The 15,017-nt window shown below is 46.7% G+C and overlaps 1 protein-coding gene across 2 annotated transcripts in view; it reads right to left on the bottom strand.

Moving 5' to 3' along the window:
* SIK2 (salt inducible kinase 2) overlaps positions 1-15,017 on the bottom strand; it is a 473,348-nt gene that overhangs the window by 187,550 nt on the left and 270,781 nt on the right. For both annotated transcript variants that reach the window (XM_069614303.1, XM_069614302.1), the window contains exon 4: positions 5,976-6,137. In XM_069614303.1, coding sequence (XP_069470404.1) covers positions 5,976-6,137 — 162 coding nt within the window. The remainder of the gene's footprint in view (positions 1-5,975; positions 6,138-15,017) is intronic.

The raw sequence follows: 15,017 nt of genomic DNA, 5'->3' as shown, positions 1-15,017 counted from the left end.
GAGGCAAGGTGCCGACACTATGCGTAAAGCTTTACACCTCATCCACGCAGCCCACAGTCTACCAGATGATCCGATTCTTCTGTCCATTGACGCAGAAAATGCCTTTGATAGGGTGGAGTGGGATTTCTTGGGAGCAGTCCTCCAGAAAGTAGGGATAGGTCCCAAATTCTGCGATATGGGATATGTGCAATATACACCTCCCCCAAAGCTTCGATATTTGTGAATGGGGAATATTTCAGGTGGTTTGCACTTCAGCGAGGGACCAGATAGGGATGTCCCCTCTCCGCGATCCTGTTTGCACTCTCCCTCGAACCCCTGGCCCAAAAAATCAGAGAAGACCCCCAAATAGAGGGTATACGGTTGGGAGGGACGGAATATAAGGCAGCGTTGTACGCAGACGATATCCTTCTACATGTAAGCAAACCTAATAACTCTATCCCCCATGCCTTAACTCTAATACAGGAATACGGCCAATACTCCGGCTTTAAAGTAAACAAATCAAAGTCCATACTCTTCCCTCTCCAAGGTACCCCCGACGAGAATGATACCAAGTTCCTCCCACTAGGGCTTAAAGTGGAGCACACAAAATTGCAATACCTGGGTATCCAGATCACCAGAACCCTAGGGGATCTTTATGAGGCTAACTTCCCCCTTCTCCTCCGACGATTTGAGTCGGATCTCGAGAAGTGGAGCAAATTGACGATTTTCTGGCTGGGGCGTATCAACGCTGTGAAGATGGTGTGTCTCCCCCGCTTTCTTTATCCCTTTCAGATGCTACCAATTGAGATGCCCCAAAAATTCTTCACAGACGCCCGAAAAATCATGATGCGATTCATTTGTCAGGGGAAGAGATCGAGGATCGCATACGACACACTCATACTCCCCAAGGACAGAGGAGGGGTCGGCCTTCCTGATCTAAAGACATATTATAAAGCCGCCCAGTTGCGTTTCTTAATCCCACACCTTAGAGACCACAAACACCTACAATGGGTACAGATGGATAACCATTACATGTCCCCCGCTACAGTATCGGAATGGTTATGGTCACCATACCAACGGGTCCAAAGGAAAATTAAACACCATCCCATACTGACTACCATATGGAACATATGGCGCACAGGAAAAGAGATGTGAGAAGTCACAACCTGGCCATCCCCGCTCAGTCACCTGTGGTCTCCTGGTATAAATGACCACATTCCGAATCTTGAACGATTCCAGTCATGGTATGAGGCGGGCCTGGAGAGGGTGGGACAACTGCAAAGAAAAGACTTGTTCATTACGCTACCGGACCTGACCACAGCATTAGGGATAGGCAACTTATCAACATTCCACTTCATTCAACTGAAAGGGGTTCTGACGAGACCTGAGTGGAGAGAAAAATTAAGAAGAGACCTTACAGCCTTTGAGAAACTCCTAGATTCCAGAACAGAAATGAAAGGTCTTATATCCGTTATGTACCAGACGCTAATAACAGCAGGAGGTGGATCCACAGACTCCCTTAGAGCCAGATGGGAAAAAGACCTTGGCGAAGAGATACTCCCCACCCAAATCCTCCTTGTCCAATCAATATAAACTTCATGCCATAAAGCTTTTACATAGGTGGCATTATGATCCACTCAAACTCTCTAAAATGTCCCAGTCAATGAGATGCTGGAGAAATTGTGGAGAAACTGCCGACTACTGGCATATGTGGTGGAGCTGCCCACATATCAAAGTGTTTTGGGCCGAGGTCCTGGGATGGATCAAGGAGGTAGATGGAATCCAAAGGGAGCTTGATCCGCTCATTGTACTGTTTGGCCTCGAAAGGGATGAAGAGGATTGGCTCCGGGTGAAGGGCCTGGCCCCCCAGCTATTGTTGGCGGTGAGAGCCCTGATAGCGATCAAATGGAAATCTCCTCTATCCCCAGGAAAGAACGAATGGATCAAACTGGCCACGAACATTTACGTGATGGAAACGATCACGGCCTTCCTGCATAATAAATCAGCAAAATGTGAAACCCTATGGATGGACTTTAAGAATAAATATATCACACCCATTACGGACTCCCAGTCAGAGGAACCCTCAGGAGCTTGATCTAGTGATGCCAAACCCGAAAAGAACGCTACAAGGGGTCAGAGACTCATTTCCAGTTGCCACGGTGCTGGCAGATGTTATACTGTGTCAACTACGCGCTTCCATTGCTTATGCTCAATGATTACACCCATGATGTACACTACTCCAAGTGGGGGAGGGGGTGGGAGTGGGTTGAGGCGAACAGCGTAAGAGACATACCCAGACCAATGGAACTGTCACAAGACTAAGTGATTCCAACAAGGTTTTTTTTTTTTTCACTTCGCATTGCTTGCCTGACTGGTACCTCTGGAAGATGTATAACTTTCTACTTACTGTTTGCCTCTCTTTTGTTTTTGTCTTTGTAAAAACCAATAAAGAGAAATTTATAAAATAAAGAAATATAGAAAAAGAAGACTTTTGCCAGCTACCATTGCCCTCGGCCCCTGCCTTGTCTTCTATGGAGCTGCCACATTACAATGTTCAAATGAACCCTTATAGAAAGCGGGTGGCCATGATCGCGAGATGACCTGCCCTCAAGTTATTACGCAAATTGAAGAGGAGGGCTATAATTTGAGGAATTCATATTATGATAATGATGTGTTATTTATATAGCGCCTTAATCCAAAGCGCTTTACAGAGCACATATTTACATACAATATCACCCAACCCAAATTGGTACTCATTTATCGACCTCAGAAGGATGAAAGGCTGAGTTGGCCTTGCCGGGATTCGAACGTGCGATCGCGCTCAGATTGCAGCAGAGAGCGCTCAAACCGCTGAGCTATTTTATTATCCCAAGAGATCATAATCTCCCCCAGTTCTATATGGCTGCCAGCACATGGAGTTGTGCAAGTGCGAAATACAAGTGAAGGATTGCAAACTGATGCTGAAGTGTAAATATTTGGAACAGAATCTGTACCAAAAATTATAGACTGCAATCTAAGCATTTTGATTGGCTGAGGGGGCTCAGGTGGGCAGGGGGGCGCTACAATTGAGTCCATAGGGAAGTCTATGCTGTAGACCTCACTGTAAACTTTCTGACATCAGCAGCGGTCCAACAGCTGTTTTCATAGACGTTTTACTACAAAGTGCTATGAGCCTTCTAGGCCCAACTAAAACTAAGAGCAATTATTGCTTAGGAACATGCACTTCCCCAAAGTATTACCAGGAAGGTGGGCATTATCCCACAATAATGAACCCTCCCTCAATCTGTAAGGCTTAATTATATCCATAGAAGGGCCTGCTTGGTCCTAAAATATAACGTCGTTTACCACTACGTGTGTCTTTTGTTGTTCCATAAACATTAATGACAACAACCCGCACAGATAACCTCCAGTAACCTTCCAACTTGTGTTTCCCGCAGGAAACCTCGACTCGGCCCTCATGAGCCCGCTCCTCGTGGTCACTGCCCCGTGATCTCCTGGGCAGACTCCTGCTTGCAGCCAGCGAGTCACGTGGCGTTCTGGGCAGACACCCGTCGCCTCCCCATCTGCCCTTTCAAAAGCAACATGCAGGGAGAAGCAGAGACCATGTTCCCGAGAAAATCTGATCACTCTGTACTGAACAATGAAAAAATGAACCTTCAGGCGTTATTGCACGGTAATCCCTCATTCATTAACAGAAAAATCAAAATAGTTTTCATTATTGAAACTGCAAAGCGAACACAATCTTTTTCTTTCTAAATTCATTTCTTTATATTTTGTTTAAATTTCCAGACAAAAAAAAACACAGGATGTGGAAAAGGAAAAAAGGCAATCCTGTGTAGTCTCTCATCTATGTTTATGTGCCGAAAATTCCAAGTAATTAAAATCCAATCACGCCTGCAATACCCTTTCACAAGCTGATAAACCTGAATGTTGGCAAAATGTGTAAGCACCCGAGTAGGTCAACACTACATACAGCGATCCAGGAAATGACGGAGGCCTTTACCATAACAAGCAAAGCACTGTAGAGTTTTGAATCAGTAAAATAACTTCTAAGACAAACTGGGGGGAAATAAATACTGAAGTACTTTGTCTAAATTCGATCTAGGAGGAGTAGAGCTTAGTAAAGACACGAGCGGGGCACACAGTAGAAAAAAAACAAAAAAACACTACCTGACAATTCTGCTCTCCACACTTCCAGCAGCTGCCAAGCACATCGCAAGACCATCGCACAGCCACGCCGTCAACAATTCTAGTGCCGTCTTCCTTCCAAGGCACTATAAGTGGTCACCACTCGAAAACTGATCGCTGCCCGAAAATGTCCCATTTTCCCTCTTCCATCACCCGCTTTCTATTTGATCCAGTGTTTACCATTAAATGCGCACCCCAATGTATACAGGTACATTGCCTTTACCTCAACCCCATATCCTCTCCGTTTAGAAGTTGTGTGCGTCCATTTCCTAGTCCCGTTCCTCCCCAGCCCACTCTGGACCCTTTTTGTCCATTCTTCTTCTTCCATAGATTAAGGCCTGGCTGTCACACGCCTCTCCCCCAACCCCCACGACCCCCTGATTGCAGAAAAGAACAATTTTTCCGACAAGACACTGGTGTCACACAACCAGTGCAGTGCGGTGGTGACTGCGGCAGCACCAAAGCTTTACCACATAGCATGCTAATTCTCACGCGTGGTCTCATGAAGCGCCAGCCAGCAGGAGCCTCTCATTTATTGCCAAAACACGAGTCGGTAACAACAATACACGATGACATGAAATCTATGAACATCTGTGTAAGTCACCAACTAACAATGTCACTGATAACTACATAAGTGGTGGAGTGAAATCACATGGAACCGGTTTTGGTTTGACACCTCGACGATATGCTCACCATAGATCTTATTTTCTGAGGCCCATGCACAGGATGAACCTTTCCAAACTCAAGCCAACAGAAGTAGGCTACATATGCCTTTAAATCTGTGCAGGAAATAAGCCGGAACACCCGAAGCAGAACTCCAGCAAAATATGTCTCGTCAGCCTGTCCCCAGACTCATGGGCTCGCCCACGACACTCACACCCATGCTTCAACAAGCAGGTGGCTTGCAGAGGACTCTGCAGCACTGCTGAGTCTTCTGAAAGAGGTCTGCTTGATGACACGCAGGTTGCTTGTGCGTGTGATAACTCTTCTTCGGAACAGGAGATCTGTCCTGTAGCCGAGTTATCACATGCAGGAGCAACCCATCCCTCAACAAACAGACACTTTCAGTAGACTCGACATGATATGATAAATAGTTTATTTATATAGCGCCAATACACAATGTGTTTCAAAACATTTAGGCATGGGCAACTGAATGCAGAAACAACCAAAGCCTCTCATACTTGTTATTAGCTCTGAAGTCCCTTACTGGGTCTTGTCCTTAACACCTGGCCAGACCAGAGGTTAAGGAAGGGACCCGCTAAGGGACCTCGTAGTAGGGCGGTAAGGGATTACCGGCACCGGTCTCCTTACCGGTGCCTGTTATCCCTTACCGCCCCACTCGGAATGAGGCCTATTGAATCACAATAAGACATGTTTCAAATTAATAATTCTGGACATACTTATGTTCCCATAATGCTCTTTGCTTTTATGCAAATCACCATGATTGGGTTCTATGAAGAGATACTGTACTGTGTGTGACGTGGCCTGGAACCACACCCCTGGGTCCGCCCCCTCCGCCCCATGGACTCGCCCCTACAAGGGTGAGAGGGTTCCCCCAGTACATTTTGCCATTTCCAGCACTGCTTCAAATAATATAACAAGGTGACCAAGGACAATACAACCAAGTGCTTACAGACCTTAAAAACATGGGTACAAAGTGACATTAAAAAAGATGTTTTGGACAAACCCAAGTTTCACCTCATGACTCCCGCAACTGTGGAGACGCTGTGCCCAAACTTCAATTGATACAGCGCTATGTTATCTTGTGCCAGCTTGGGCCCATGGCAGACTCCTGCCCAATCACTTACCGGCTATTTTGATGTTCATGTGGTTGTCGAGCAGCAGGTTCTCGGCCTTCAGGTCTCGGTGCACGATCTTCCGGCTGTGGCAGTACTCCACCGCTGAAAGGATCTGCCAGAACTTGCGTCGAGCCTCCGGTTCGCTCAGGCGCCCGTGGTTTGCCAGGTAGTCTGTCAAGGAGAAGAGCGGCAAACCATTAACCACAACCTAGAACCGAATCCAGATAAACAGCTGAGTCATTCATTCGCTATCATTAGCGGGGTCAGGAATCAAATTTAGGGGGGTGCAGAAGGGGACCAAAGTAGGGGGGCTGCCTATGAAATGTAATGTGTGACGTCACAAACACTCCTGCAGAGAGGCTTTTGTGCACACCAACTACCAAACACCACTGCACCTCCCCTCCCAGAAGGTAGACACAAAACCATTAAGTCTCTAATGATCCATCATTCACAGTTTTGTACGCTAAATTGTGTGTGTGCGCGCGTCCCCCGTCTGGGCCAACACAACACTGCAGACAGTGCAGAGTGAGTAGCCCAATTGACATAGCGGGGGGCCCAGGATTTCAGAATAGGAGCCCAGGCCCCCCGCCTCCATTACCACCCTTAGCAACACCACGGAGTCATATAGCACCCACTGTTCTAAGCACCAGGCTGAAACCCAGCACGTGAATTGGCTAAGGTGGCTTTTGGGAATAGTGGGTGCTCCTCTGGGTGAATTTCTAGAGAAGGAATATCTGGGAAAGAACCCCCAATTTTCCATCAGGGAGCCTTTTGGAACCCCCCGCCCCCCTCTTCCTGCCACTGGGTCACACACTCCAACTCGTGCCCGCCTCAAAGGTGCTGCCCCACTCTCCTACCCCAGCCTTTAATTCCTGTTTCCTCACACCAAATTCTAAATGGGCATCATGTAAGCTGCATACCAGCCACTTTTCCTCCCCAGAAACAGGCAAACACATCCAAACCAAAAAATAGTAGCGAAAAGCACACACCCAACCAATGATAGGAAAGCACAGACACACAGTGGCCTGCTCGTTGCTTCTAACCACATGTGGCAATGGAAGAACAGCGGCACTGGAAGGAGCTCAAATAATATTACTGCCTGATCTGGAGAGAAGCATTAACCCCTTGACTGCTGGTCTCTTATGAGTGGCTATGCAAATAGGACCAGCATACCTGCCATCATCACTTTAAGGAGCAAAGATGCATGGATTATGAAAGTATATTAGCCTCATTATGACTCCGACGGCAGCAGTGCCAGTAAATATCGCAGGCTGCCGCTGTAGTCATGTTTATTTTCCCTTTCCCGGCGCTTGGCAATGGGGAATCACCGGGGCATTACAGCCCCGGCGGTCCCTACGGCCAGGCCCCGGAAAAAGAAACTCCCCATTCCCATTCGAGTCCCATTGGACTCAATGGGAATGGGGAGGACGGATGCACCGGCACTATGTGCAACAGTGTGCAACAGTGTGCAACAGTGCCGGTGCATCCTTCAAGGTCTGCGAGCGGGTGCCGTTCTGGCAGCCAGGTCAGACCTGGCTGGCGGAAAGACACCCGCTCGCAGACCTTGATGGGATGCCGGTCTGGTAACAGCGGTGCCGGTAGTTTACTGGCACCATTGTTACAGCGACGGGCACACTCCTAATGAGGCCCTATGTCTTAATGCTTGCAAACAAATGACTTCATTAGTCTAACTAATGTATCATTTTATTATCTTTTTTGGAGCAACACGTTTTTATATTCACATTGCCTAACAAAGTACAAGAAAACTGAACTCTTATTGCTGAAATATATATTTTTTCTTGCCTTAAAATATTAATTCAAAATGGGAATATCTTTTTTTACTCTTTAAAAAAAATCTACTCTCAACTAATAGGAACTAAAAATACTCTCACTTAAAAATCTTATGAGGAGTGATGACAACTGTCAAAGGGCCTCATTACAACGTAGGCGGTAGAGTGATAACGGCGCCGCTAGAGCTGCCGGCGCTGTTATCACTCTACCGCCGCATTACGAGGTCTGCTCGCGGGTGCTGCTAAGGACGTCTTGTCATTCCCATTTGAGCTCCCTATGGGGGCTCAAATGGGAATTGAGATGTACCGGGTCCGTGTCCCACGAAAGGGAATTACCGGGCCCTCCAATGTCGGAATGGCCAGGTAAATCCCCTTTTGCGGGACCAGGTACCCGGTTTGGGGGTAGCCATGCTGCTAAAAACAGCACGGCTACCTCCAAACTCGTAATGAGGCCCAATGCCCATAGCATATAACCTCCACGTGGCAATGACCCAGAAGAAATTAAGTAGAGATATTTTCAAACTTCTTAAAGCTAGCAGGGGCTGTTTACACATTATACATAGGCATCTGGAATGCTACAAAATGTACATCGAGTGGCAAGATAGGAGGTGCAGCCAACTATGCTTACAACTGTAAACGGACGTCAACTCAAGCGGCAGGTCATCCTCAGCGTTAGGCCCAGACCTCCGGAATGCTCGTCCCCTTCCCTCAGACCTGTGATACACGTAAGATACTTCAGAATATTCCAAACTTCTTTGGATCATCCTATTCTGACCATCCCCTTGACCCATTTTCTCCCCACCAAACTCCTCCCGCACCTCTTCCAAAGGTTACGCATGCCCCTGTCTGAACCGGTTCTTAAGCTCCTTTACTGCGCTGATAGGAGTCCATTATATGTCTACTGAATATCTCATGGTCACATGGAGCCTTTGATCAGGATAATGTATACATAATTCCCAAAGCATTATACTGTGCCAGATCTATCTTTTGATGAAAATAAATGGTATACCCGGTGCCTAAAGCATTACACTATAGCGTCTCTAGCATTTGATATAGATAACATTCAAAAGACCGAAACCTTTAATCTGTGAAAGATCTAGAGATAAAGGAGAAATGTTCCTTAGTTTACATACTCGACCGAAGAGAAATGCACTTGCCCCAAGGTGACTGGTGACAAAATATTTACCAGTGCTTTTTGTAAAATGGTGCATGTCGGCATAAGCGCACTTGCTATTTGGTGCAATGCTGTCAAGTACGCACAGTGAAACTTGTATTTTCCATTTACTGCAAACAAAGTGTGTTTGCACTAAATGAAAAATGAGTTTCTAACATCCCCGTAGTCGCCATCAAGATAGAGTATCATGCAAATGGTACTCGCCCTTCATAAAAATGCTAGTGGACTAGTAGATTTTGCGAGCCCTGTACACAGAACTAGCCTCTAGTAAATATATATTATATAAATATAAAGTAAATGTATACATCATTCAATGCACATCAGAAGTAGGCACTGAAGTGGGTCATGGATTAACCAGTCATACATCTTTTCTAGTATGAGTTGCCATGACACCATCCTAGACCAGAGGGATTACTGCTAAGCAATCATAACCAACGTCACGAGTGAGGCCCAATGTGATGAGAAACCTTGAAGCACCTAGTGTAGGGGTCTGCATCATTGCAGCTCCCCGGATATTTTGCAATACGACTCCCATGAACCCTCACCATTGACTATTCTGGCTAGGATTGATGGGAGTTGTAGTACAAAACATCTGAAGAGTGAAAGGTTGCAGACCCATGATGTGGAGTATGCAGAATTATACAGACTTATACAAAATAAATACAAATAAAGAAATATCAGGTTTCCTTGAGGGTTATTGAGATTACTGTCATACATATTACTACCATGCACTCTTTATAGTGCCTAATGCGGTCTCTCATTTTGGGCAAAATTGCAGTGGCAGCTGTTTCCAACTTGGCCAAAATAAATTGGCAATTTCTTAACTAGACTTGTTAACTTTTGCAAATGTTACTAAAGCATGCAACTCCTCGTCTTGATTCTTAGTTTACAAGACAGTGCTGCTGCTTGCACTGTACTGTTCTTGGCATAGAGGACTTTATTATAATTGGTCTTCTTTTGATGTAAAAGCTGGTCGGGATGAGAGTTTTTCATTATACAAGGTCATTGGCAGTCATTTTTCATCATAATTAAGTCTCCCATTTTTCTGTTTTTACTGATTTTAACACATATGGGGCAGGTGGATAGCTCGGCGTCATTGCGTTTGTCTTGAAAGCAAAACAACGCAGAGCAACACAGGCTCGAGTCTCTGGTATAGAGCGTGTTAGAAAAGATGATTTACTATAGATGGAAAGCACTCGGTTTTCCTTCAGTATTTATTTGTAAACATGGATGAAACCGGAAATGGAGGTATGCAGTGCGGATTTGGGGGGGGGGGGGGGAGTGGCGTATGGAAGAGCAGAAAAGGTCCCCTAAATCTTTATTCCGTACTTCTGCGTACCTCCACAGCAGCACCTCTGGGCAGCTTTTGGAAGCTAGAACAAATAACTGCCAAGTATCTGCCCCAAATCATTTTATCAGAGTGGCAAAAGAAGATTTTCAACTTGCAAACAACTGCATGCCATCCTTAATTCAAGCCTCGGTGCCCACAAGACAGATGAAGATAGAATTGTACATTTGCTTCTGAATCAGTCACACTCCACCCACCCAGGACGACGCAGCACCAAGACCACACCGAGGACCCTGGAACTTGTACAGAAGCTGGACATTATTTCTTGCAGCAAGATCGGTCTCAGCAGGATGTTTGCCATTGGGGATATTTAAAGATAACCAACAGAAGCTACTCAGACATACATTTTGACACTGTATAATAATGGTTTGGACACTGATGTTGGAATTCTAACTCTCTCTGAAGAATTTTGGACACGGAATCACTATATACTTGTGTGTTGTTTACATCCTTCTCCAGTTATGAAGGAGTCACAGGGAGAGGCGTTGCCAGGATTCTCTAACAAGAGGGGCCTGAAGCTAATGCAATTGAGCCCACCGCAGTGACATTAACATCTGTAAATGCTCACACAGCGCTGCTGAGTGGGCATTTACAGATTTCGGGTGGGCCTTGCCCGCTCGTGCTGTACACTGTCTACGCCTCTGGTAACAGGTGCTGTCACCCTCCACTTCTGTGAAGGTGCAGGCAGTGGTCAAAGTGGACGGGAGCGGTTGGGAGCGTTGCTCCTCTACTTTTTTTTAAATTAAGTTTTATTGTTCCTATGCTTCTATTTTAAAAAGAAACAGTTCCGGAATGGTTTCGTTTTAAAATAAAAGTGTAGGAAGAAGTTGAAACGTGCACTTCACTGCACTGCACTGAACGTTCCCTTAAACAACAGGCGCATTTGTTTGGGGGGTTTGTATTGCACGCGGTAGGGGGCGTGGCGATGGCTCTGTGGGAAGTGGGGGCAGGCCAGCAGGGAACATAGCGCCACTACTTTTCGTACACTTCATCCACTGGGTGCAGGAGCTTATTTTAGCCATAGAGGGCCCCCTCGCCACACACCGACAGAAGGGGTCTGTTGGTTGCCGGAAAGAGGCAGTGCCTCCTTTACTTGTGCCAACCCTAGGACCTGCTTGGGAGTGCCTGCAAACCTTGGCAAGCGCGGGCTATCCTGATGTTTTTAGACGCCAATCAGAATGCAACATTCAGATATAGCGTGCCATGCTGATTGACTATAGGTATTCTACCTGTTTTATAGGTTCTACACAATTGTTCTGGTTTCGATTGCTCCTGTATCTCCTACAATCCTCACCCCAGACTTCCACATGTCGCGCTAACCTCAGTGACACCCAGATTTTGTTGACTTTTTTAAACTCGAACATCCTTTTCGGATTCAGGGAAATTCAATGTCGTTTTATGTTTTACCACATAAACCTATTTTGTAAAGCAACCAATCAGTGAAATACAGCAGAATGAGCACAAAAAAAAGAAACCAAATACGATCCGCTGGAGATAATTAAATTTAAATATTTTGTATATTGCTGGGTGGATAGGACAAGAGTGGAGGTTTCACTTCTGGCAAAGCCTGCACCTCACAAGTTTAAAGCTCGGCAGGGCTGACTCAGCCCTTTGTCCCACCGAGGTTGTTAAATTGTGTACTATTCATTTGGGTAATTACAGATATTGTAGTGCTTAGAAGAGGGAGGAGTCTGCCATGAAGCGCTAAAAAAACATGAAATTATAACTGCACATTCATTCACAGTTCCACAGCAAAGCAATACCATTGCTACACTCCCATGGAGTCCAAGACCTAGAGGTAGGACCACCATATGCTTTACGTCACGTGGGACACCAAGTAAGGTGTACTGGGCAATCTTTGTACACTCGGGTCCTTTCATTGAAATATCACAGTTTCATAAAGCCCCAGGACTGAAAGCATGGTCTCCCTGTGACATGGCGGCACCTCCAAAGCACTCCAGGGCCGCCAATGACTTGGGCAATAATAATAACACCTGTCATTTAACCTTGCAAGTGCCTGCCCCACTGGCATCCACCCCTGCCGAGGATAGATAAAATGTTGGTGGGTGGGGAAAGAGGCAGCGATCTTACCCCTCCTGCCCTGCTACCTACCGCCCTATCCTCCATTACTCCCTTCCTGAACAAACTCCTGCAGACACTGGCCGTCTCCCAACTGACCCAACATACTGAATCTGTCGGCTGTCTCCACGGCCACAAGTGTGGCTTCAGAGCTGCCAGAGGCACAGAAACTTCTCTACTGAACAGCCGTGGTAACTTGTTCTCAAACCTTGACTTTAACTCTCCTTCCGGTCTTATCCTCCTGGATCTTTTTTACGCCTTCCACACGGTCAATCTTGCCACCCTGATAAATCAGCTCCGTGACACCCATGGCATCACTGGGCTGGCACTGGCATGGTTGACCTCCTTCCTCACCAACCAAGCTTCCCAGGTTCAATTGGGCCATTTTCTCTCCTCTATCCCACTTGCTGTCCCTCAAGGCTCTATCCTCTCAGCATGGCTTTTCAATATCTACCTTGCCCCTCCGGCCCACTTGGTCTCTTCCTTCTCTCCTCAGTTCCAGTGTTATACAAACGGCACACTGCTCCCCTTCAAGCTTCCCTGCCCTTCCGCCTCTTCCTCCTCTCATCCCTGACTGACTGCCATTCAGTCACGGTGCACTGCCAATTCTCTGACTTAATGCTGGCAAGACTGCGATCCTTTTCATTGGGACCTCAGCTCTCCCCTTCCCTCACTCTGGCCACCCTCTATCGGTGCCCTCCCCTCACCCTCTTGTGAGGCAAAAAAACCTGGTGTCATCTTAGATTCCTCTCACTCCTCTCCTAACATTGTGGCCCTTGCAAAGAAGGCCCAGTATCAACTGCACCTCCTGAGAGGCATTCTCCCTTTCCTGTTCATCTCCAGAGCTCTTGTCCTCTCTAGGCTTGACTACAGCAACAGCATCTTCCTCAATCTTCCTTCGTCCTCCCTTCGTCCCCTTCAACTAATCCACAGTAGGACTGAGAGACTTATTCTTGGCCTCAAGCCCAGGGACCGCATCTCCCCAGCTGTAATTTATCTCCACTGGCTCCCAGTTGCTGCTACAACAAATTCAAGACCCTCTGCATCATCCACAACAAGGCTTTCTGGGTCTGGGACCGCACTGAATCCAACTCTCTCTCCCTAAATACCTCCGGATAGAGTCCTTCGGTTGGCTAGCACCAACTCTCTGTGACTTAGACACTTCGCTAAGCAAAGAGTGGGGGTAGATATGTCTCCTTCGCAGGTGCCTCCTTCTGGAATGGTCTCCCTGGCCCCCCTCAGGCTTGCGCCAGATCTCCTTAAATTCTGGAACAGACCCTCATTTTCTCTTCCTCCTTCACTCTCCCCCTCCCCTGCTAACACCTTCTACCTCAGTGACTGGCTGCCTGGCACCCTCTGGGTACTACAGGGCCCAAGGCCCCCTGTCCAGTCCACACCCCCTTCCTTTTACTTACCTGCATTCCCTGGCACTTGCCCTCTGGCCTCCCCTTAGCACTTGCACTTCGCCCCTTCACCCTTCACCCTTTACACCTTAGCACTTTGTTTTTGCGCACCCCCCCCTCCCTTCGCACTTCTGCACTTGCATGATCCGAATGTCACATGGCCTACTAGGACCGTTATTGTATCTTTCTTCCTTGTTACCCACCCTCGTGTGCCTTACAAATATCCTATAAATACATAAATGAGTCCCCCAATTTAGAAAGTAGATACACCCAGAGGCCTCTTGGTTTTGGGGTCTAGTAATATTCAGTCTTGTTACTACAAAGTTAGAATCATCAGTCCGTCCTAAATAATGCAGCGCACTAACAAAATGCTCGACGCTTTGCTGGGTGGAAAGGCTAGAACATGAGGTAGGCTTAGGGGGCGGAGTCCAAGCCCCGCCGGTGGCACTCTTAGTCTCAAGTTGTACCAAGACCCAGCTGCATTTTTTTTTTAAACACCCCCCTTTCCTTGTTTTTAACATTCATTTTAAACACCCCTTAGTCCGGACATCAAGGAGTCAGTAAAACAATGACACCACCCTTATGCCTGAAAATGTCTGGCCTTCCAAGAAAGACACATCTCTGTGCACTGCCGTATCATCTCCACAACACAGAAGTAGAAGTAGTAGGGTTTTGTTATGCAGCGCCTTGATCCCATTAGTATGGCCTCAACGTGCTTATCAATGGTGCACGACCTGTTTCACACAAAATAGAACAGAATGTGCATTATGCGCTCAATGCATTAGTAACACTGTTTCGTGTCTACAAAGTAGGCACATTACAAACTAGTCAGCATTTGTAAATTAAACAAAAGCAGGATTACGCGGTGATGGTATTTACTGTGGGGGGGGGAAGAGAGAGAGAGAGAGAGAGAGAGAGAGAGAGAGAGAGAGAGAGAGAGAGAGAGAGAGAGAGAGAGAGAAGCAATTTGAGCACCGACTCTGATTTTACTCGACCGCTGCCATGGAGTGGACTCCCCTCCTTGACACATATTGCATCAAAACTCATTTATCAATTTTGTGTTCTTTATGACCCATTTGAAAGACTCCAGGAGGTCAATGTTTTGCTTATTGTTCCGCTTTCCCTCCACAATCCTGCACTATGTCGTAGCCTCCATCTTTTTTTGAAAGGCAGGAAAGCAACAATGGCGCCGCTCGGGTCTCTTTCGGCGAAGAGCCGCTATATTCCAGGTATCAAGAGAAGTCTATTGAAGTTTAG

This window comes from Ambystoma mexicanum, chromosome 9 (genome assembly GCF_040938575.1).
Source record: "Ambystoma mexicanum isolate Mex_15411 chromosome 9, UKY_AmexF1_1, whole genome shotgun sequence".
NCBI classification, from domain to species: Eukaryota; Metazoa; Chordata; class Amphibia; order Caudata; family Ambystomatidae; genus Ambystoma; species Ambystoma mexicanum.
This window is presented reverse-complemented; position numbering and strand designations above follow the sequence as displayed.